At 49.6% G+C, this 21,598-nt stretch overlaps 1 protein-coding gene and 1 long non-coding RNA gene across 2 annotated transcripts; both read right to left on the bottom strand.

The window, feature by feature from the left end:
• Positions 1–2,455: 2,455 nt before the first annotated feature.
• LOC118947676 (transmembrane protein 243-like) lies at positions 2,456–18,119 on the bottom strand. The gene is made up of 5 exons (XM_036972631.1): positions 17,973–18,119; positions 15,004–15,204; positions 8,148–8,198; positions 6,619–6,723; positions 2,456–3,039 (listed from the first exon to the last, which is right to left on the bottom strand). Exons 2-5 carry the CDS (start codon positions 15,094–15,096, stop codon positions 2,911–2,913), a joined length of 378 nt encoding a protein of 125 aa, XP_036828526.1. The 5' UTR covers positions 15,097–15,204; positions 17,973–18,119; the 3' UTR covers positions 2,456–2,910.
• A 1,283-nt stretch (positions 18,120–19,402) lies between these two features.
• Positions 19,403–20,944, bottom strand: LOC118947680. Its single transcript, XR_005041880.1, has 3 exons — positions 20,810–20,944; positions 19,990–20,172; positions 19,403–19,672 (listed from the first exon to the last, which is right to left on the bottom strand). It is a non-coding gene; the product is annotated as an uncharacterized LOC118947680 (long non-coding RNA).
• Positions 20,945–21,598: the final 654 nt, after the last annotated feature.

The raw sequence follows: 21,598 nt of genomic DNA on the forward strand, positions 1-21,598 counted from the left end.
CCTGCAACATTCAGGACCTGCCCTACCCAGGCCTGCAACATTCAGGACCTACCCTACCCAGGCCTGCAACATTCAGGACCTGCCCTACCCAGGCCTGCAACATTCAGGACCTGCCCTACCCAGGCCTGCAACATTCAGGACCTGCCCTACCCAGGCCTGCAACATTCAGGCCCTACCCTACCCAGGCCTGCAACATTCAGGACCTACCCTACCCAGGCCTGCAACATTCAGGACTTGCCCTACCCAGGCCTGCAACATTCAGGACCTGCCCTACCCAGGCCTGCAACATTCAGGCCCTACCAAGGCCTAATTGCTTCTGCCAAATGTAAAGATGGAAGCCAGAAATAACTTCCACCGTTTAGTAAATCTATTAGCTGCTCCTCTCTGTCACTCACTCCCTCTGCATGCACTCTGCTCACGGTGGATCAGTCTGTGAGTGGCTGAGAGGTGGGATGGGCTGAGGGGTGGGATGGGCTGAGAGTGGCTGAGAGGTGGGATGGGCTGAGAGTGGCTGAGAGGTGGGATGGGCTGAGAGTGGCTGAGGGGTGGGATGGGCTGAGGGGTGGGATGGGCTGAGAGTGGCTGAGAGGTGGGATGGGCTGAGGGGTGGGATGGGCTGAGAGTGGCTGAGAGGTGGGATGGGCTGAGAGTGGCTGAGAGGTGGGATGGGTTGAGAGGTGGGATTAGAGGTGACGTTTGGTAATGTATTATGTTGTGTGATTGCTTTATATAAAAGTACGATGTACGCTAAAGGTGTAAAAACACCATATATTTGTCCTCTGAAGAGGGGGGTGGGTCAACTATGTGGCATATCAAATAGATGATTAAACAGCATGATCATTACACATGTGCACCTTGTGCTGGGGACAATAAAAGGCAACTCTAAAGTGTACAGTTGTCACAACTCAATGCCACAGAGGTCTCAAGTTGAGGGAGTGTACAATTGGCATGCTGACTGCAAAAATGTCCACCAAAGCTGTTGCCAGAAAATGTGATGTTAATTTCCTTACCATAAGTCATTGTAGAGAATTTGGCAGTACATCCAACCTGCCTCAGAACTGCAGGTGTCGTGTGGTTTGCTGATGTCAACGTTGTGAACAGAGTGCCCCATGGTGGCAGTGGGGTTATGGTATGGGCAGGCATAAGTTACGGACAACGAACACCATTGCATTTTATTGATGGCAATTTGAATGAACAGAGATACCATGGGGAGACCCTGAGGCCCATTGTTGTGCCATTCATCCACCATCATCACCTCATGTTTCAGCATGATAAAGCACGGCCCCATGCTGCAAGGATCTGAACACAATTACTGGAAGCTGAAAATGTCCCAGTTCTTCCATTCTCACCAGACACGTCACCCTTTGAGTATGTTTGGATGCTGTGGATCGACGTGTACGACGACGCGTTCCAGTTCCTGCCAATATCCAGGAACTTCACACAGTCATTGAAGAGGAGTGGGACCACATTCCACAATCAACAGCCTGATCAACTCTATGTGAAGGAGATGTGTCGCGCTGCTTGAGGCAAATGGTGGTCACACCAGATACTGACTGGTTCTCTGATCCACGCCCCTGCTTTTCTGTTTTGTTTTTGTAAGGTACCTGTGACCAACAGATGCATATCTGTATTCCCAGTCAAGTGAAATCCATAGATTAGGTCCTGATTAATTTATTTCCATTGACTGACTTTCTTAGAGTTCATATAACTGTAAATCTTTGAAATTGTTGCAAGTTACATGTAAGGAAGTTTCACAAGACCGTAGCGATAGCTTGGAACAGGAGTATTATTAGAATATGGCAAATTATTGCGGTTTTCACGGGCTACCAGAGGCATGAAACATCACTGGGAGGGCTACCTGAGGCATGAGACATCACTGGGAGGGCTACCTTAGGCATGAAACATCACTGAGAGGGCTACCAGAGGCATGAGACATCACTGGGAGGGCTACCTGAGGCATGAAACATCACTGGGAGGGCTACCAGAGGCATGAGACATTACTGGGAGGGCTACCTGAGGCATGAGACATCACTGGGAGGGCTACCAGAGGCCTGAAACATCACTGGGAGGGCTACCAGAGGCATGAAACATCACTGGGAGGGCTACCAGAGGCATGAAACATCACTGGGAGGGCTACCAGAGGCATGAGACATCACTGGGAGGGCTACCTGAGGCATGAAACATCACTGGGAGGGCTACCTGAGGCATGAGACATCACTGGGAGGGCTACCAGAGGCCTGAAACATCACTGGGAGGGCTACTGACCTCCTCCGGAGGTAGTCAGGTGCACAGGCAGCACAAGTCTCATCTTTTAACCAATCAGAGCAGCTCTTTTGCCAATACCTGGGTAAAACATCAGAATTAGGCTGACTAAACGCAGCCAAAGTAAAATAAATCATCTGTCAAATAACTTGCACACAAGGAGGGATCAGGAAATCTGGTCACAATGCGTAGACAGTGGATAAGAAACATTTTAATACCATGTGGAGACACTTTTCTGAAAATGTGGGACAATCAGAATGTGGCCAAGAAGAAGACACAGGAGATGCCAGCTATCAACAAAGCTTATGACAGAGGTGCAGGACAACAACTCACAGGCCAGACAGGATATGATTATTTATTGCATAAAATACTAAATAAAAAAGCAACAAATGGTCTGAATAATCCTAAAGTGAAGCTGTGCAGAGCTGAGTGGTCAGATGATCTGTGGAATAGAAACAGTCACTTGACTACGATTGGTGGACAGTCACTTGTCTGGAAACTGTCTGTCCTCCTTGTGCCTGTGTGGAATGTGGGCCCCCCCACCGGAACTGGTTCTGGGCAGGTCCATCATCTTCCTGGTAGAACTGGTTCCACTAGTCCAGTCAGGGACGGTGTGTGGCAGTAAGGGTGAGTAAGGCATGTCCAGTCTCACGTCCCTCTGCCCACATCGTGGTAGTACAGGTTAGCACAGAGACACAGCAGCATGATGGAGGCCAGCATGTAGTAGATTAACTTCCTGAACTTCGGATCCAAGTCCCCCTGCCGGTACCAGACAATCTACAGGAGGAAGACGACAGTCAGCCTAACCCCTGCCGGTACCTAACCCCAAGTCCCCCTGCCGGTACGTAACCCCAAGTCCCCCTGCCGGTACCTAACCCCAAGTCCCCCTGCCGGTACCTAACCCCAAGTCCCCCTGCCGGTACCTAACCCCAAGTCCCCCTGCCGGTACCTAACCCCAAGTCCCCCTGCCGGTACCTAACACCAAGTCGCCCTGCCGGTACCTAACCCCAAGTTGCCCTGCCGGTACCCAAACCTAACCCCAAGTCCCCCTGCCGGTACCCAACCCTAACCCAAAGTCCCCCTGCCGGTACCCAACCCTAACCCCAAGTCCCCCTGCTGGTACCCAACCCCAAGTCCCCCTGCCAGTACCCAACCCTAACCCACGTTCCCCTGCCGCTACCCCACCCCAAAGTCCCCCTGCCGGTACCTAACCCCAAGTCCCCCTGTCGGTACCCAAACCTAACCAAGTCCCCCTGCCGGTACCCAAACCTAACCCCAAGTCCCCCTGCCGGTACGTAACCCCAAGTCCCCCTGCCGGTACCTAACCCCAAGTCCCCTGCCGGTACCTAACCCCAAGTCCCCCTGCCGGTACCTAACCCCAAGTCCCCCTGCCGGTACCTAACCCCAAGTCCCCCTGCCGGTACCTAACACCAAGTCGCCCTGCCGGTACCTAACCCCAAGTCGCCCTGCCGGTACCCAAACCTAACCCCAAGTCCCCCTGCCGGTACCCAACCCCAAGTCCCCCTGCCGGTACCCAACCCCAAGTCCCCTGCCGGTACCTAACCCCAAGTCCCCCTGCCGGTACCTAACCCCAAGTCCCCCTGCCGGTACCTAACCCCAAGTCCCCCTGCCGGTACCTAACACCAAGTCGCCCTGCCGGTACCTAACCCCAAGTTGCCCTGCCGGTACCCAAACCTAACCCCAAGTCCCCCTGCCGGTACCCAACCCTAACCCAAAGTCCCCCTGCCGGTACCCAACCCTAACCCACGTTCCCCTGCCGCTACCCCACCCCAAAGTCCCCCTGCCGGTACCTAACCCCAAGTCCCCCTGTCGGTACCCAAACCTAACCCCAAGTCCCCCTGCCGGTACCCAAACCTAACCCCAAGTCCCCCTGCCGGTACGTAACCCCAAGTCCCCCTGCCGGTACCTAACCCCAAGTCCCCTGCCGGTACCTAACCCCAAGTCCCCCTGCCGGTACCTAACCCCAAGTCCCCCTGCCGGTACCTAACCCCAAGTCCCCCTGCCGGTACCTAACCCCAAGTCGCCCTGCCGGTACCCAAACCTAACCCCAAGTCCCCCTGCCGGTACCCAACCCCAAGTCCCCCTGCCGGTACCCAACCCCAAGTCCCCCTGCCAGTACCCAACCCGACCCCCTCCTGCCGGTACCCAACCCCACCCCAAGTCCACCTGCCGGTTCCCCAACCCCACCCCAAGTCCACCTGCCGGTTCCCCACCCCACCCCAAGTCCACCTGCCGGTACCCAACCCTAACCCACGTTCCCCTGCCGCTACCCCACCCCAAAGTCCCCCTGCCGGTACCTAACCCAAAGTCCCCCCTGTCGGTACCCAAACTTAACCCCAAGTCCCCCTGCCGGTACCAAACCTAACCCCAAGTCCCCCTGCCGGTACCCAAACCTAACCCCAAGTCCCCCTGCCGGTACCCAAACCTAACCCCAAGTCCCCCTGCCGGTACCCAAACCTAACCCCAAGTCCCTCTGCAGGTACCCAACCCCACCCCAAGTCCCCCTGCCGGTACCCAACCGCAAGTCCCCCTGCCAGTACCCCACGTCCCCCTGCCGGTACCCAACCCCACCCCCACGTCCCCCTGCCGGTTCCCAACCCCACATTCCCCTGCCAGTACCCAAACCCACCCCACGTCCCCCTGCCGGTACCCAACCCCCCCTGCCGGTACCCAACCCCACCTTCCCCCGCCGGTACCTAACCCACACCTCCCCCCGTCGGTACCTAACCCACCTCCCCCTGCCGCTACCCAACCACACCCCCACGTCCCCCTGCCGGTACCCAACCCCACCGCCGGTACCCAACCCCACCCCCACGTCCCCCTGCCGGTACCCACCCCCACGTCCCCCTGCCGGTACCCACCCCCACGTCCCCCTGCCGGTACCCACCCCCACGTCCCCCCGCCGGTACCCATCCCCACCCGTCGGTACCTAACCGGTACCCACCCCCAAGTCCCACTGCCGGTACCCCACCCCAAGTCCCACTGCCGGTACCCCACCCCAAGTCCCACTGCCGGTACCCCACCCCACCCCACGTCCCACTGCCGGTACCCACCCCACATCCCACTGCCGGTACCCACCCCACGTCCCCCTGCCGGTACCCACCCCACGTCCCCCTGCCGGTACCCAACCCCACCCCAAGTCCCACTGCCGGTACCCAACCCCACCCCAAGTCCCACTGCCGGTACCCAACCCCACCCCAAGTCCCACTGCCGGTACCCAACCCCACCCCAAGTCCCACTGCCGGTACCCAACCCCACCCCAAGTCCCACTGCCGGTACCCAACCCCACCCCAAGTCCCACTGCCGGTACCCAACCCCACCCCACGTCCCCCTGCCGGTACCCAACCCCACATTCCCACTGCCGGTACCCCACCCCAAGTCCCACTGCCGGTACCCCACCCCAAGTCCCACTGCCGGTACCCAACCCCACCCCACATCCGGTACCCAACCCCACCTCCCCCCAACCCCACCTCCCCCTGCAGGTACCCACCCCCACGTCCCCCTGCCGGTACCCAACCCCACCCCAAGTCCCACTGCCGGTACCCAACCCCACCCCAAGTCCCACTGCCGGTACCCAACCCCAAGTCCCACGTCCCCCTGCCGGTACCCAACCCACGTCACCCTGCCGGTACCCACCCCCACGTCACCCTGCCGGTACCCACCCCCACGTCCCCCTGCCGGTTCCCAACCCCACATTCCCCTGCCAGTACCCCACCCCAAGTCCCACTGCCGGTACCCCACCCCAAGTCCCACTGCCGGTACCCAACCCCACCCCACGTCCCACTGCCGGTACCCAACCCCACCCCACGTCCCCCTGCCGGTACCCACCCCCACGTCCCCCTGCCGGTACCCACCCCCACGTCCCCCTGCCGGTACCCACCCCCACGTCCCCCTGCCGGTTCCCAACCCCACCCCCACCTGCCGGTTCCCAACCCCACATTCCCCTGCCAGTACCCCACCCCAAGTCCCCCTGCCGGTACCCAACCCAACCCCCCCTGCCGGTACCCAACCCCCCCTGCCGGTACCTAACCCACCTCCCCCCGTCGGTAACTAACCGTAACCCACGTCCCCCTGCCGGTACCGAACCCCACCCCCACGTCCCCCTGCCGGTACCCAACCCCACCTCCCCCTGCCGGTACCCAACCCCACCTCCCCCTGCCGGTACCCAACCCCACCTCCCCCTGCCGGTACCCAACCCACGTCCCCGTGCCGGTACCCAACCACGTCCCCGTGCCGGTACCTAACCGTAACCCACGTCCCCCTGCCGGTACCAGAAGATCTACAGGAGGGAGATATTTATCCTCTTCAGACCCAAAGAAAGCAGTGTGTACTCACCAGCACCATGGCCGAGCCGCAGGTCAGCAGTATACAGAAAGCCAAGAAGACGTTGAGTGGCCAGGGAGGCAACGAGGGGAACAGGAATGAACTGATCACTGTTACCTAGGGAACACAATCACCACCTAACTGATCAAATTGAAACAACAAGACAAAAGGCCCCTCAAATCAGTGGGTGATTTCCTCACCCCTCATTGGAGGACCTGAAATATTTCAAGTATGTATTCACTCCACCCTTCAGACAGCCACAGATCACCCTTCAGAAGGCCACAGATCACCCTTCAGAAGGCCACAGATCACCCTTCAGAAGGCCACAGATCACCCTTCAGAAGGCCACAGATCACCCTTCAGACATCCACAGATCACCCTTCAGACATCCACAGATCACCCTTCAGACAGCCACAGATCACCCTTCAGACAGCCACAGATCACCCTTCAGACAGCCACAGATCACCCTTCAGACAGCCACAGATCACCCTTCAGAAGGCCACAGATCACCCTTCAGAAGGCCACAGATCACCCTTCAGACAGCCACAAATCACCCTTCAGAAGGCCACAGATCACCCTTCAGAAGGCCACAGATCACCCTTCAGAAGGCCACAGATCACCCTTCAGAAGGCCACAGATCAACCCATCTTTCCCAGTATATCATCATTCTACCATTTCCTCTCCCAATTCCTTTTTTTTATTAGGCAAGTTAAGAACAAATCCTTTTTTTTTTTAAAAAGCCTTTTTTCTTCCTAATTTCCTGATATCTAATTGGTAGTTACAGTCTTGTCTCATCGCTGCAACTCCCGTACGGACTCGGGAGAGGCGAAGGTCGAGAGCCATGCGTCCTCCGAAAGACAACCCAACCAAGCCGCACTGCTTCTTGACACAATGCACATCCAAACACCATACACCTGACGACCTGGTCAGGGTGCACTGCACCCGGCCCGCCACAGGAGTCGCTAGTGCGCGATGAGACAAGGATATCCCTCCGGGCCAACGCTGGGCCAATTGTGCATCGCCCCGTGGACCTCCCGGTCATGGCCGGCTGCGACAGAGCCTGAGCTCGAACCCAGAATCTCTGGTGGCACAGCGAGCACTGCACCACCCGGGAGGAACCAAGAACACAATGACAACCTAGGAGCAGTGGGTTAACTGCCTTGTTCAGGGGCAGAACAACAGATGTTTACCTTGTCAGCTCAGGGACTCAATCCAGCAACCTTTCGGTAACTAGCACAACGCTCTAACCACTAGGCTAGTGTAGTCATTCATGTTTAACAGTATTACTGTACAGTGTGAGTCCAACTTGTGTGACTTGTTAAGCACATTTTTACTCCTGAACTTATTTAGGCCATAACAAAGTGGTTGAAAACGTACAAAACATTCCAGCTTCTCATTTTTTATTAAAATTTGTAAAAAATGTCTAAAAACACAATACCATTATGGGGTATTGTGTGTAGGTCAGTGACACAAAACTTTGAATGTAATCCATTTTAAATTCAGGCTGTAACAACATGTGGAGACAGTCCAGGGGTACTTACTACAACGAGCAGGGATGTCAGTCCTCCAACCACCAGGTTGATGGCTCTGTCCTGCAAGGGAAAGAGGACATTACATGAGACAAGCCAATAACACACTGTGGCGGTCATGACATTTTGTCAGCCAGTTAGTCATGCAACAGACTGCTGGTCTCACGTTAATTGACCGTTAATTAACATAAACATGTTTAGCATCTCCAGGCCTCCACACATACAAGCCGCTGATTGGAACATCTACATTTTGAAAAGTCTAATAAATATATTTTAATAAACACCGTCACAATAAATCCATTATTGATTTTAGACAGGTTAAAAGAAACATGATGAAGAAAATGTATTTCAGAAGGACAGAATATGAGCTGGTCTACTATATGTTAAAGGGCTATGCTCTGTCATAGGCTGTAGGCTTGTTCATTGGGCTGACAAGATATGCTTAGAAGTCCTGCGTCATTGTTTTACATGTGATTTTATAGTAGGAAGAATATAATTTAGCTGAATAACATAGAAAAGGATATTTTTCCCATTCCGGAGCAGAGCCACATATAAAGTGGCTATGTTGAGTGTAAAAGTGTTCACTTGAAACAGATCCTATGCCCTAGATTGAGTTATATGAAACAGATCCTATGCCCTAGATTGAGTTATATGAAACAGATCCTATGCCCTAGATTGAGTTATATGAAACAGATCCTATGCCCTAGATTGAGTTATATGAAACAGATCCTATGCCCTAGATTGAGTTATTTGAAACAGATCCTATGCCCTATTTTTTTTTCTACCTTTATTTAACCAGGTAGGCCAGTTGAGAACAAGTTCTCATTTACAACTGCAACCTGGCCAAGATAAAGCAAAGCAGTGCGACATAAACACAGAGTTACACATGGAATAAACGTACAGTCCATAACACAATAGGAAAAACATCTATATACAGTGTTTGCAAATGAGGTAAGATTAGGGAGTTAAGGCAATAAATAGGCTGTAGTGGCGAAGTAATTACAATATAGCAATTAAACACTGGAGTGATAGATGTATAGAACATGAATGTGCAAGTAGAGATACTGGGGTGCAAAGGAGTAAAAAAATTAATTAATACAGTATGGGGATGAGGTAGTTGGATGGGCTATTTACAGATGGGCTGTGTACAGGTGCAGTGATCTGTGAGCTGCTCTGACAGCCGATGCTTAAAGCTAGTGAGGGAGATATGAGTCTCCAGCTTCAGTGATTTTTTTTGCAATTCGAGGCTATTTTATCGCCGAAGTCAAAGATCGGTAGGATCAGTTTTACGAGGGTGTGTTTGGCAGCATGAATGAAGGATGCTTTATTGCGAAATAGGAGGCCGATTCTAGATTTAATTTTGTATTGGAGATGCTTAATGTGAGTCTGGAAGGAGAGTTTACAGTCTAACCAGACACCTAGGTATTTATAGTTGTCCACATATTCTAAGTCAGAACCGTCCAGAGTAGTGTTGCTGGACGGGCGGGCAGGTGCGGGCAGCGATCGGTTGAAGACATTGCATTTAGTTTTACTTGCATTTAAGAGCAGTTGGAGGCCACGGAAGGAGAGTTGTCTGGTATTGAAGCTCGTCTGGAGGTTAGTTAACGGTGTCCAAAGAAGGGCCAGAAGGACACAAAATGGTGTCACTAGCAGCAAGAGCGACACAAAATGGTGTCATCTGCGTAGAGGTGGATCAGATAATCACCAGCAGCAAGAGCGACATCATTGATGTATACAGAGAAAATAGTCGGCCCGAGAATTGAACCCTGTGGCACCCCCATAGAGACTGCCAGAGGTCCAGACAACAGGTCCTCTGATTTGACACACTGAACTCCGTCTGAGAAGTAGTTGGTGAACCAGGCGAAGCAGTCATTTGAGAAACCAAGGCTGTTAAGTCTGCCGATAAGAATGTGGTGATTGATGGAGTCGAAAACCTCGGCCAGGTCTATGAAGACGGCTGCACAGTATTGTATTTTGTCGATGGCTGTTATGATATGGTTTAGGACCTTGAGCATGGCTGAGATGCACCCATGACTAGCTCGGAAACCAGATTGCATAGCAGAAAAGGTACGGTGGGATTCGAAATGGTCGGTGATCTGTTTGTTAACTTGCCTTTCGAACACCTTAGAAAGGCAGGGTAGGATAGATATAGGTCTGTAACAGTTTGGGTCTAGAGTGTCTCCCCCTTTGAAGAGGGGGATGACTGCGGCAGCTTTCCAATCTTTGGGGATCTCAGACGATACGAAAGAGAGGTTGAACAGGCTAGTAATAGGGGTTGCAACAAATGCGGCAGATCATTTCAAAAAGAGAGGGTCCAGATTGTCTAGCCCAGCAGATTTGTAGGGGTCCAGATTGTCTAGCCCGGCTGATTTGTAGGGGTCCAGATTTTGAAACTCTTTCAGAACATCAGCTATCTGGATTTGGGTGAAGGAGAAATGTAAGTTGCTGTGGGGGGTGCAGGTCTCTTATGGTAGGGGTAGCCAGGTGGAAAGCATGGCCAGCTGTCGAAAAATGCTTATTGAAATTCTCAATTATAGTGGATTTATCAGTGGTGACAGTGTTTCCTAGCCTCAATGCAGTGGGCAGCTGGGAGGAGGTGCTCTTATTCTCCATGGACTTTACAGTGTCCCAGAACTTTTTGGAGTTTGTGCTATAGGATGCAAATTTCTGTTTGAAAAAGCTAGCCTTTGCTTCCCTAGCTGCCTGTGTATATCGGTTCCTAACTTCCCTGAAAAGTTGCATATCGTGGGGGCTATTCGATGCTAATGCAGAATGCCACAGGATGTTTTTGTGCTGGTCAAGGGCAGTCAGGTCTGGAGTGAACCAAGGACTATATCTGTTCCTGGTTCATTTTTTTAAAAAATGTTTAAGATGGTGAGGAAAGCACTTTTAAAGAATAACCAAGCATCTTCTACTGTCGGAATGAGGTCAATATCCTTCCAGGATACCTGGGCCAGGTCGATTAGAAAGGCCTGCTCACTGAAGTGTTTTAGGGAGCGTTTGACAGTGATGAGGGGTGGTCGTTTGACCGCAGACCCATTACAGACGCAGGCAATGAGGCAGTGATCGCTGAGATCCTGGTTGAAGACAGCAGAGTTGTATTTAGAGGGCAGGTTGGTCAGGATGATATCTATGAGGGTGCCCGTGTTTACAGATTTGGGGTTGTACCTGGTAGGTTCATTGACAATTTGTGTGAGATTGAGGGCATCAAGCTCAGATTGTAGGATGGCCGGGGTGTTAAACATGTCCCAGATTAGGTCACCTAACAGTACAAGCTCTGAAGATAGCTCGGGGGGGCAATCAATTCACATATGGTGTCCAGGGCACAGCTGGGGGCAGAAGGTGGTCTATAACAAGCAGCAACGGTGAGAGACTTGTTTCTGGTAAGGTGGATTTTTAGAAGTAGAAGCTCAAATTGTTTGGGAACAGACCTGGATAGTATGATAGAACACTGCAGGCTGTCTCTGCAGTAGATTGCAACTCCGCCCCTTTAGCAGTTCTATCTTGTCGGAAAATGTTATAGTTAGGGATGGAAATTTCAAGATTTTTGGTGGCCTTCCTAAACCAGGATTCAGACACGACTAGGACATCCTGGTTGGCAGAGTGTGCTAAAGCAGTGAGTAAGACAAACTTAGGGAGGATGCTTCTGATGTTAACATGCATGAAACCAAGGCTTTTATGGTTACAGAAGTCAGCAAATGATAGCGCCTGGGGAATGGGAGTGGAGCTAGACACTGCAGAGCCTGGATTAACCTCCACATCACCAGAGGAACAAAGGAGGAGTAGGATAAGGGTACGGCTAAAGGCTAAAATAACTGATCGTCTAGTACGTTCAGAACAGAGTAAAGGGAGCAGATTTCTGGACATGGTAGAATAGATTCAAGGCATAATGTACAGCCAAGGGTATGGTAGGATGTGAATACAGAGGAGGTCAACCTAGGCATTGAGTGACGATGAGAGGTTTTGTCTCTAGAGACATTTAGACCAGGTGAGGTCACTGCATGTGTGGGAGGTGAAACAAAGGGGCTAGCTAAGGCATATTGAGTTATTTGGAACAGGTCCTATACCCTAGGTTCAGAGTTATTTGGAACAGGTCCTATACCCTAGGTTCAGTTATTTGAAACAGGTCCTATACCCTAGGTTCAGAGTTATTTGGAACAGGTCCTATACCCTAGGTTCAGTTATTTGAAACAGGTCCTATACCCTAGGTTCAGTTATTTGAAACAGGTCCTATGCCCTAGGTTCAGAGTTATTTGGAACAGGTCCTATGCCCTAGGTTCAGTTATTTGGAACAGGTCCTATGCCCTAGGTTCAGAGTTATTTGGAACAGGTCCTATACCCTAGGTTCAGAGTTATTTGGAACAGGTCCTATACCCTAGGTTCAGTTATTTGGAACAGGTCCTATGCCCTAGGTTCAGAGTTATTTGGAACAGGTCCTATACCCTAGGTTCAGAGTTATTTGGAACAGGTCCTATACCCTAGGTTCAGAGTTATTTGGCAACTGTAGTTTTGAATGATACAAACCTTAGAATGACCTAGAAAAACAACACATATAGGCTGCTTGATGTGACTAGGCTGTTGATAATTTGAGAACATTGCAGAGAAAGCTTGCCCTCTGTTCCTTGCCTAAGGCTACACATGCGGTTCTCTCATCAACTGACCATATTGTCACCCATCTGACTATTCGCAATTTAATCTGGTCTTTACTAATACAGTGCATTTGGAAAGTATTCAGACCCCTCAACTTTTTCCACATTGTTAGGTTACAGCCTTATTCTACAATTGATTCAATAGTTTTTTCCCCTCAATCCACACACAAATACCCTATGACGACAAATCATAAAACAGGTTTAGATATACATTTGCTACAATAACAAAATTGGAAATATCACATTTACATTAGTATTCAGACCCTTTACTCAGTACTTTGTTGAAGCACCTTTGGCAGCAATTACAGCCTCGAGTCTTCTTGGGTCTGACGCTACAAGCTTGGCACACCTGTATTTAGGGAGTTTCTCCCATTCTTCTCTGCAGATCCTCTCAATCTCTGTCAGGTTGGATGGGGAGCGTTGCTGCACAGCTATTTTCTGGTCTCTCCAGAGATGTTCAAATCGGGTTCAAGTCCAGGCTCTGGCTGGGCCACTCATGGACATTGAGACTTGTCCAGAAGTTGCACCTTCGCCCCAGTCTGAGGACCTGAGCAGGTTTTCCTCAAGGTACTTTCCTCCATTCATCTTTCCCTCAATCCTGACATCCCCACAGCATGATGCTGCCACCACCATGCTTCGCAGTAGGTATGGTGACAGGTTTCCTCCAGACGTGATGCTTGGCATTCAGGCCAAAGAGTTCAATCTTGGTTTCATCAAACCAGTGAATCTTGTTTCTCATGGTCTGAGTCTTTAGGTGCCTTTTGCCAACTCCAAGCGGGCTGTCATGTGCCTTTTACTGAGGAGTGGCTTCCGTCTGACCAACCTACCATAAAGGCCTGATTGGTGGAGTTCTGCAGAGAAGGTTGTCCATCTTGAAGGTTCTCCCATGTCCACAGAGGAACTCTAGGTGATCTGTCAGTGACCATCGGGTTCTTGGTCACCTCCTTGACCGAGGCTCTTCTCCCTCGATTGCTCAGTTTGGCCAGGCGGCCAGCTCTAGGAAGAGTCTTTGTGGTTCCAAACTTCTTCCATTTAAGGATGATGGAGGCCACTGTGTTCTTGGAGCCTTCAGTGCTGCAGAAATGTTTGGGTACCCTTCCCCAGATCTGTGTCTCGACACAATCCTCTCTCTACGGACAATTCCTTCAACCTCATGGCTTGGGTTTTGCTCTGACATGCACTGTCAACTGTGGGACCGTTCTCTCCCAGACTCATGGATAGACATGTTGGAGTATAGGCTCGACCAGTTATGTACCAAAGACATCTTAAATCAGTTTTTTTTAAAATGTTTTTCTGCCATGTGCAATATGTATTGTATAACAGCACAATCATTATTTTAATTCATTTTGGGGGGGGGGGGGGGGGGGGGGGGGGGGGGCTCATATACAGGCCTATGAATGAGCTGTCAGATGGTCTATGGGTGTTCTGAATTAATCATCACCTTAGAAAGCACTGTCCATTTCATTGTGTTGGGCTTTGGAACAGCATCCACAACGACCATGTTATACACTGGTTCAACCTGCTGTTGAACTTCTTTCTTCAAATTGATCATCACAGTGAGGTGAGTTGTAAAAGCATGATACTGTTGTGATGATAAGTGTTTGATTGTCATTGATGTCAGAGTGGTTAGAGGGACATGGAGCCATTAGGACCTGATGGTTAGAGGGACATGGAGCCATTAGGACCCGATGGTTAGAGGGACATGGAGCCATTAGGACCCGATGGTTAGAGGGACACGGAGCCATTAGGACCTGATGGTTAGAGGGACATGGAGCCATTAGGACCCGATGGTTAGAGGGACACGGAGCCATTAGGACCCGATGGTTAGAGGGACATGGAGCCATTAGGACCCGATGGTTAGAGGGACACGGAGCCATTAGGACCTGATGGTTAGAGGGACATGGAGCCATTAGGACCTGATGGTTAGAGGGACATGGAGCCATTAGGACCTGATGGTTAGAGGGACATGGAGCCATTAGGACCCGATGGTTAGAGGGACATGGAGCCATTAGGACCCGATGGTTAGAGGGACATGGAGCCATTAGGACCCGATGGTTAGAGGGACATGGAGCCATTAGGTCCTGATGGTTGTTAGTGAGTTAGGTACTACCAACGCATGTCCAGAGTGCAGAAGAGGAGACTCAAGACTGTGCGTGTGGCGGTAATATGGTCACCGCAACAGCCGTACACACACACACACACACACACATCAGGCGTACCCGAGCAGAGGTTTCTCCAAACAGCAGTCTGTTGTCAAGGCCGCTGGTGCCATATGTTCTGGTGGTGAAATCATTGGTAGTGAAGTCATCCATGGCTCAGCAGCTCCACCCCATGGACACACAGAGGAACTGCATGCTAGTGGCTCCACAGGGGCAGGCCTTACCGGACAGGAAGCAGGGCCAGCCAACCAGATGCCTGACCTGAAGGGTGGGAGGAATAGGAGAGGGAAGTTAATAGCCTGTCCCTCACCCCATAAAGGGACTGGCTAAAACACCCCCTCCCCTACTTCCCTTTCTGATTCCCCCTATTCCTTTACCTCCTACCTCCTCTCTCTCGATCCCCTCTCATCTCTGCCCCCAGCCCAATCCCAAATCCCCCCTAGACATTGTGTCATGTTTCTTCTCTATCCCAGCTCCACCCTAGCTCCAGTCCAGCTCTACCCTAGCTCCAGCCCAGCTCTACCCCAGCCCAGCTCTACCCCAGCTCTACCCTAGCTCTAGCCCAGCTCTACCCCAGCCCAGCTCTACCCTAGCTCTAGCCCAGCTCTAGCCCAGCTCAGCCCTACTCTAGCTCTAGCCCAGCTCTACTCTAGCTCTACCCTAGCTCTAGCCTAGCCCAGCCCTACCCTAGCTCTATCCCTACCCTAGCTCTAGCCCAGCCCTACCCCAGCTCTACCCCTAGCCCAGCAGTATGTTACTGCACGGTGCAGAAGACCATTCTAGGCCAGCTCTACCCTAAGCCCTAGCCCAGCTCTACCCTAGCTCTAGCCCAGCCCTACCCTAGCTCAGCTCTTCCCTAGCTCTAGCCCTATCCCAGCCCAGCTCTAGCCCAGCAGTATGTTACTGCACGGTGCAGAAGACCATTCTAGGCCAGAGAGCAGAGACTGTTTCCTGTTGCAACAACATTCTGGGTGAAAAGGCAGAATTCCTGAGGCAGCTTTGTGCTCCAAACCCACAAGAAACAAGAGGTCCATTATGACATGGGAACTAGCTGCTACTCTCTAGCCTCCAGCTCCATCCCAGCCTGGGCTACATAACACATCATAACCCTAAGAGCTGCTGCATGGGATCATGTGAACAGCTACACTGAAAACAACAGCAATCCCCCAACCGGAGTCTAAATGGCCTTGCTAGTTACAAACATTTTTATATATATATATATATACACCTTATTTTTACAATTTATTTAACTAGGCAAGTCAGTTAAATATTTTATTTGACAATGACGGCCTACCGGGGAACAGTGGGTTAACTGCCTTGTTCAGGGGCAGAATGACAGATACCTGCCTCCCCAACCTGCCGGGCTACCTGCCGCCCCAACCTGCCGCCCCAACCTGCCGGGCTACCTGCCGCCCCAACCTGCCGGGCTACCTGCCGCCCCAACCTGCCGGGCTACCTGCCGCCCCAACCTGCCGGGCTACCTGCCTCCCCAACCTGCCGGGCTACCTGCCTCCCCAACCTGCCGGGCTACCTGCCGCCCCAACCTGCCGGGCTACCTGCCGCCCCAAATCAAATGTTATTTGTCACATACACATGGTTAGCAGATGTTAATACGAGTGTAGCGAAATGCTTGTGCTTCTAGTTCTGACAATGCAGTAGTAACTAGAGGTTGACCGATTAATCGGAATGGCCGATTTCAAGTTTTTATAACAATCGGAAATCTGTATTTTTGGGCGCCGATTTGCTGATTTAATTTTTTTTAAATATATTTATTTAACTAGGCAAGTCAGTTAAGAACACGTTCTTGTTTTCACTGACCGGGCTGGGACATACGGGAAACCAACCGGGCTAGGACATACGGGAAACCAACCGGGCTAGGACATACGGGAAACCAACCGGGCTAGGACATACAGGAAACCAACCGGGCTAGGACATACGGGAAACCAACCGGGCTAGGACATACGGGAAACCAACCGGGCTAGGACATACGGGAAACCAACCGGGCTAGGACATACGGGAAACCAACCGGGCTAGGACATACGGGAAACCAACCGGGCTGGGACATACGGGAAACCAACCGGGCTGGGACATACGGGAAACCAACCGGGCTAGGACATACGGGAAACCAACTGACTAGGACATACGGGAAACCAACCGACTAGGACATACGGGAAACCAACCGGGCTAGGACATACGGGAAACCAACCGGCTAGGACATACGGGAAACCAACCGGGCTAGGACATACGGGAAACCAACCGGCTAGGACATACGGGAAACCAACCGACTAGGACATACGGGAAACCAACCGACTAGGACATACGGGAAACCAACCGACTAGGACATACGGGAAACCAACCGACTAGGACATACGGGAAACCAACCGACTAGGACATACGGGAAACCAACTGACTAGGACATACGGGAAGCCAACCGGCTAGGACATACGGGAAACCAACCGGGCTAGGACATACGGGAAACCAACCGGCTAGGACATACGGGAACCCAACCGGGCTAGGACATACGGGAAACCAACCGACTAGGACATACGGGAAACCAACCGGCTAGGACATACGGGAAACCAACCTGGCTAGGACATATGGGAAACCAACCGGGCTAGGACATACGGGAAACCAACCGGGCTGGGACATACGGGAAACCAACCGACTAGAATATACGGGAAACCAACCGGGCTAGGACATACGATAAACCAACGGGGCTAGCTAAATCACTTAAATAGTCGGCTAACAGCTGGTAGTCGTTAGGCTTGCTAGCTAGTTTAGCTGTGTTGGGCGCTGACCTCGCAGATCTTAATTTAACATTCATTTTAAACACTCATCAAAGCTCACAAAACATATCTACGAGTTTAATAGAAGAAGGCTAGCTAATAAGCCTGCTGGTTATCTAACGGCAGTTTGTTACTGATAGCATGTCCGCTAACAATAACACTACTAGGACGGCTCCAATCAGCTGCTCAAAACACCTATTTCAAAGGTTGAACCAAACGTCTACTTTGTTTCAATGTACTTACGTGTCAGAGCATAATAAGAGGTTGTGTTTCAGATGAATATGTGTCAACTACTTGTCACTTATCCAGTGTCTCCAAAACTTCCAGGAGCAAAATTATTCTGATCGGCTCAACCAGAAATTACAGCCGGGCAGCTTAAAGGGAACGTGACAGTACTCTTAAAGGCAAAATATCTTATTACGGCGGTACACATTTCGGCAAGAGTTGACATGATTCAATACAGTGTACTAACCTATTTCACATGCATTAATGGGTATGTTTTAATTGATTTGATGAGTGTAGATTAATGCAAACCTTTTTTAGGGACACCATTCTGCAGACATTTTTGTGGAAATCCCAGTGGTGGAAAAAGCACCCAATTTGTCATACTTGAGTAAAAGTATAGATACCTTAATACCTTAAGTAAAAGTCACCCAGTAAAATACTACTTGAGTAAAAGTCTAAAAGTATTTGGTTTAAATATACTTAAGTATCAAAAGTACATTTCATTGCTAAAATATACTTAAATATCAAAAGTAAAAGTATAAATTGTTGTTTTGAAAATGTATGGATAGCCAGGGGCACACTCCAACACTCAGACATTATTTACAAAACATACATGTGTTTAGTGAGTCCGCCAGAACATACCCAGTAGGGATGACCACGCATTCTCTTGATAAGTGTGTAAATTTCACAATTTTCCTGTTCTGCTAAGCATTCAAAATGTAAAGAGTGCTTTGGGTTGTCAGGGAAAATGTATGGAATAAAAAGTACAATATTGTCTTTAGGGATGTAGTGAAGTAAAAGTTGTAAAAAATATGAATAGTAAAGTACAGATACCCAGAAAAACTACTTAAGTAGAACTTTCCAGTAATTTTACTGAAATACTTTACACCAGTGGAAAATCCAGTCGTTATCTTCATATCATATGAATGATCATTGTAGACGTGTAAGTATATTCGTCAGGACCAATACTTAACCTAAATAGTTGTAGTGTTTTACCCACCTGCTAACTGTCATACCAGTTCAGCTCTCAGTCCACTCTAACTGAGCCCCATATCCCCCACAGGAGTACCCAGGAGGATGCAACTTTACACAACATTCATATAGAAATGTATGTTTATAGAATAACCATGAATGTCATGCAGCAGAACATGTGCTCAGCAGCTCTATGTTGTATTTGGGAGTACTGGTATATGTGAATCATAGTTAGTGTACTGGTATGTGAATATCCCTGTTAGGGGGTCAGACTTTAGGTATTTTATTTTGTTGACGGTAATCCCAGTCCTCATACTAACGTCACAATATCACATGATGAGGGTGTGATAGCCCCAGTCTATAATCCCCTCTCACACAGTTCAATAGTTCATCTGGATCTACAACAAAACATTCATCAAAAGGACCCTTATAACACACACATACCTCCCATCACAGGTTCACACACATCAGACAGCTTCAGCCTCACACCCTTTATTCAGTGAACTGGTCTACATTCCACAGCTGGGATGGTGCTGCCTTCCTTCCTACAGACGTCTTCTTCAAAAACATGTCAAAAGATATTGGAAATGGAAAAGAGATTGCTGGACACTCCTGACTTAATATGCATAGACTTTCACTTTATGGACTTCCCGGTCTTCACATTCTCTTTTTCTGTTGTAGTAATAGAATGTGTTGTCTCGACGCTGAAGCTTCTTCACAAACCCAGTCTCAGGCCACCTGTCGATCTAAGACAAAGAAGCAATGCCACAGTGACACATTCATCTTGTAGTGAACCAACTGTCAGTGGCAATGCGGCAGGGTAGCCTAGTGGTTAGAGCGTTGGACTAGTAACCGGAAGGTTGTGAGTTCAAACCCCCGAGCTGACAAGGTACAAATCTGTCGTTCTGCCCCTGAACAGGCAGTTAACCCACTGTTCCTAGGCCGTCATTGAAAATAAGAATTTGTTCTTAACTGACTTGCCTGGTTAAATAAAGGTAAAATAAAATAAAAAAAAATAAAAAATGCTTTTAGCCAGTGATAAGGATTCATTTAAGTTGTTTACCAAGTCAACTTGCTTTACTTGTTTGTATTCCAGTTCATCTCTGTAGCCTGCCTGTTGGAATCTGTATAAGTTCTCCACCTCGTCAGTCCATTGTTTGGCTCTGCTCATGGACTTTGGCGTTGCGTTGCCATCTAAGTAGGCTGCACAAGACATTATGCTGCATAGAGGATGTCCACAGGCGACCTACAGGAGCAAATAGTGGGCTCAGTTAGACAAGTTCAAGTATCTCTATATACTGACATGACAGTCATGGACACTGAAATACATAAAGGAAAACTAAATAAACAATAAAACACTATTTTAAAAGAATGGCAATTACATAGTAGGTTATATGGGGAGGGGCATCCTGAATATGAATTAGGTGGCAGAAGTAGGGTAAGGCTGATTTTCTATTTCTCCCCGTCCTCCTGTCCTGGGGGATAGAGAGCAGATGGGTGCAGCAGGTGGTTCTGCCTACCACTTGTCAGATAGCCAGTCTCGGTACAGGAAATAGTAGAGGGGAGAGCAGGCAGAACTGTTCTCTTAATTCTTACACACTAACCATCTTATTGCCGAAAACATGTTATCTATACATTTCTTAAAGCTGATTTCAGTTTTAATATTCGTGCCCGAAACCAATCGAATTGAATTTGCACAGTAACGTTGCCAAACGTACAGTAGCTAACTAGCTAACGCCAATATTTGAATTAAACTTGCTAGCACTAGCTTCAGGCTATGACATAATATAGAAGTCACAGTTAGAAAATAGACTGAATCTGGCTAGCTAGCTATACATTTGTTTCTCAATTTGATTAAGTAGCTGATACCACATGTTACTTACAGCTGAACGGGGCAAAACTCACAGATCCAAGAGATGACAAGGAGGCTTGTCTTTAGTTGCCTAGCAACCCAATATTCCTTCCTCCCTCCCTTCCCTCCTTCCTTCCTTCTTCTTCTTCTTCTTTAACAATGTGTTGTTATGGTAATTGTCTACTGGTAGCACAGATATATGCTAGCAACCCAACCTTCCTTCCTTCTTCTTCTTTAACAATGTGTTGTTATGGTAATTGTCTACTGGCAGCACAGATATATGCTAGCAACCCAACCTTCCTTCCTTCTTCTTCTTTAACAATGTGTTGTTATGGTAATTGTCTACTGGCAGCACAGATATATGCTAGCAACCCAACCTTCCTTCCTTCTTCTTCTTTAACAATGTGTTGTTATGGTAATTGTCTACTGGTAGCACAGATATATGCTAGCAACCCAACCTTCCTTCCTTCTTCTTCTTTAACAATGTGTTGTTATGGTAATTGTCTACTGGTAGCACAGATATATGCTAGCAACCCAACCTTCCTTCTTCTTCTTCTTCTTCTTTAACAAATGTGTTGTTATGGTAATTGTCTACTGGTAGCACAGATATATGCTAGCAACCCAACTTTCCTTCCTTCTTCTTCTTTAACAAGGTGTTGTTATGGTAATACTGGTAGCAAAGATAAATGCTGGCAACGTAGTTATTGTGAGCAGGTTTAAATTCAGATACAATGCTGACAGTGGAAACGTTTTGGCTCCCATCCACTAGGTGGCTTAGCTAACGGCAGCTATTCAAGTATCCCGACCAAAATGCGCCGAA

The sequence above is a fragment of the Oncorhynchus mykiss genome, unplaced genomic scaffold, assembly GCF_013265735.2.
Source record: "Oncorhynchus mykiss isolate Arlee unplaced genomic scaffold, USDA_OmykA_1.1 un_scaffold_188, whole genome shotgun sequence".
NCBI lineage: Eukaryota > Metazoa > Chordata > Actinopteri > Salmoniformes > Salmonidae > Oncorhynchus > Oncorhynchus mykiss.

Excerpts from the sequence above, each read along its gene's own strand:
- LOC118947676 (XM_036972631.1), bottom strand. The coding sequence starts at position 15,096 with ATGGATGACTTCACTACCAATGATTTCACCACCAGAACATATGGCACC. Across the intron at positions 6,724-8,147 it reads TGACATCCCTGCTCGTTGTA|GTAACAGTGATCAGTTCATT; the intron begins GTAAGTACCCCT and ends TGTGTTCCCTAG. Across the intron at positions 3,040-6,618 it reads GCGGCTCGGCCATGGTGCTG|ATTGTCTGGTACCGGCAGGG; the intron begins GTGAGTACACAC and ends TTCCTCCTGTAG.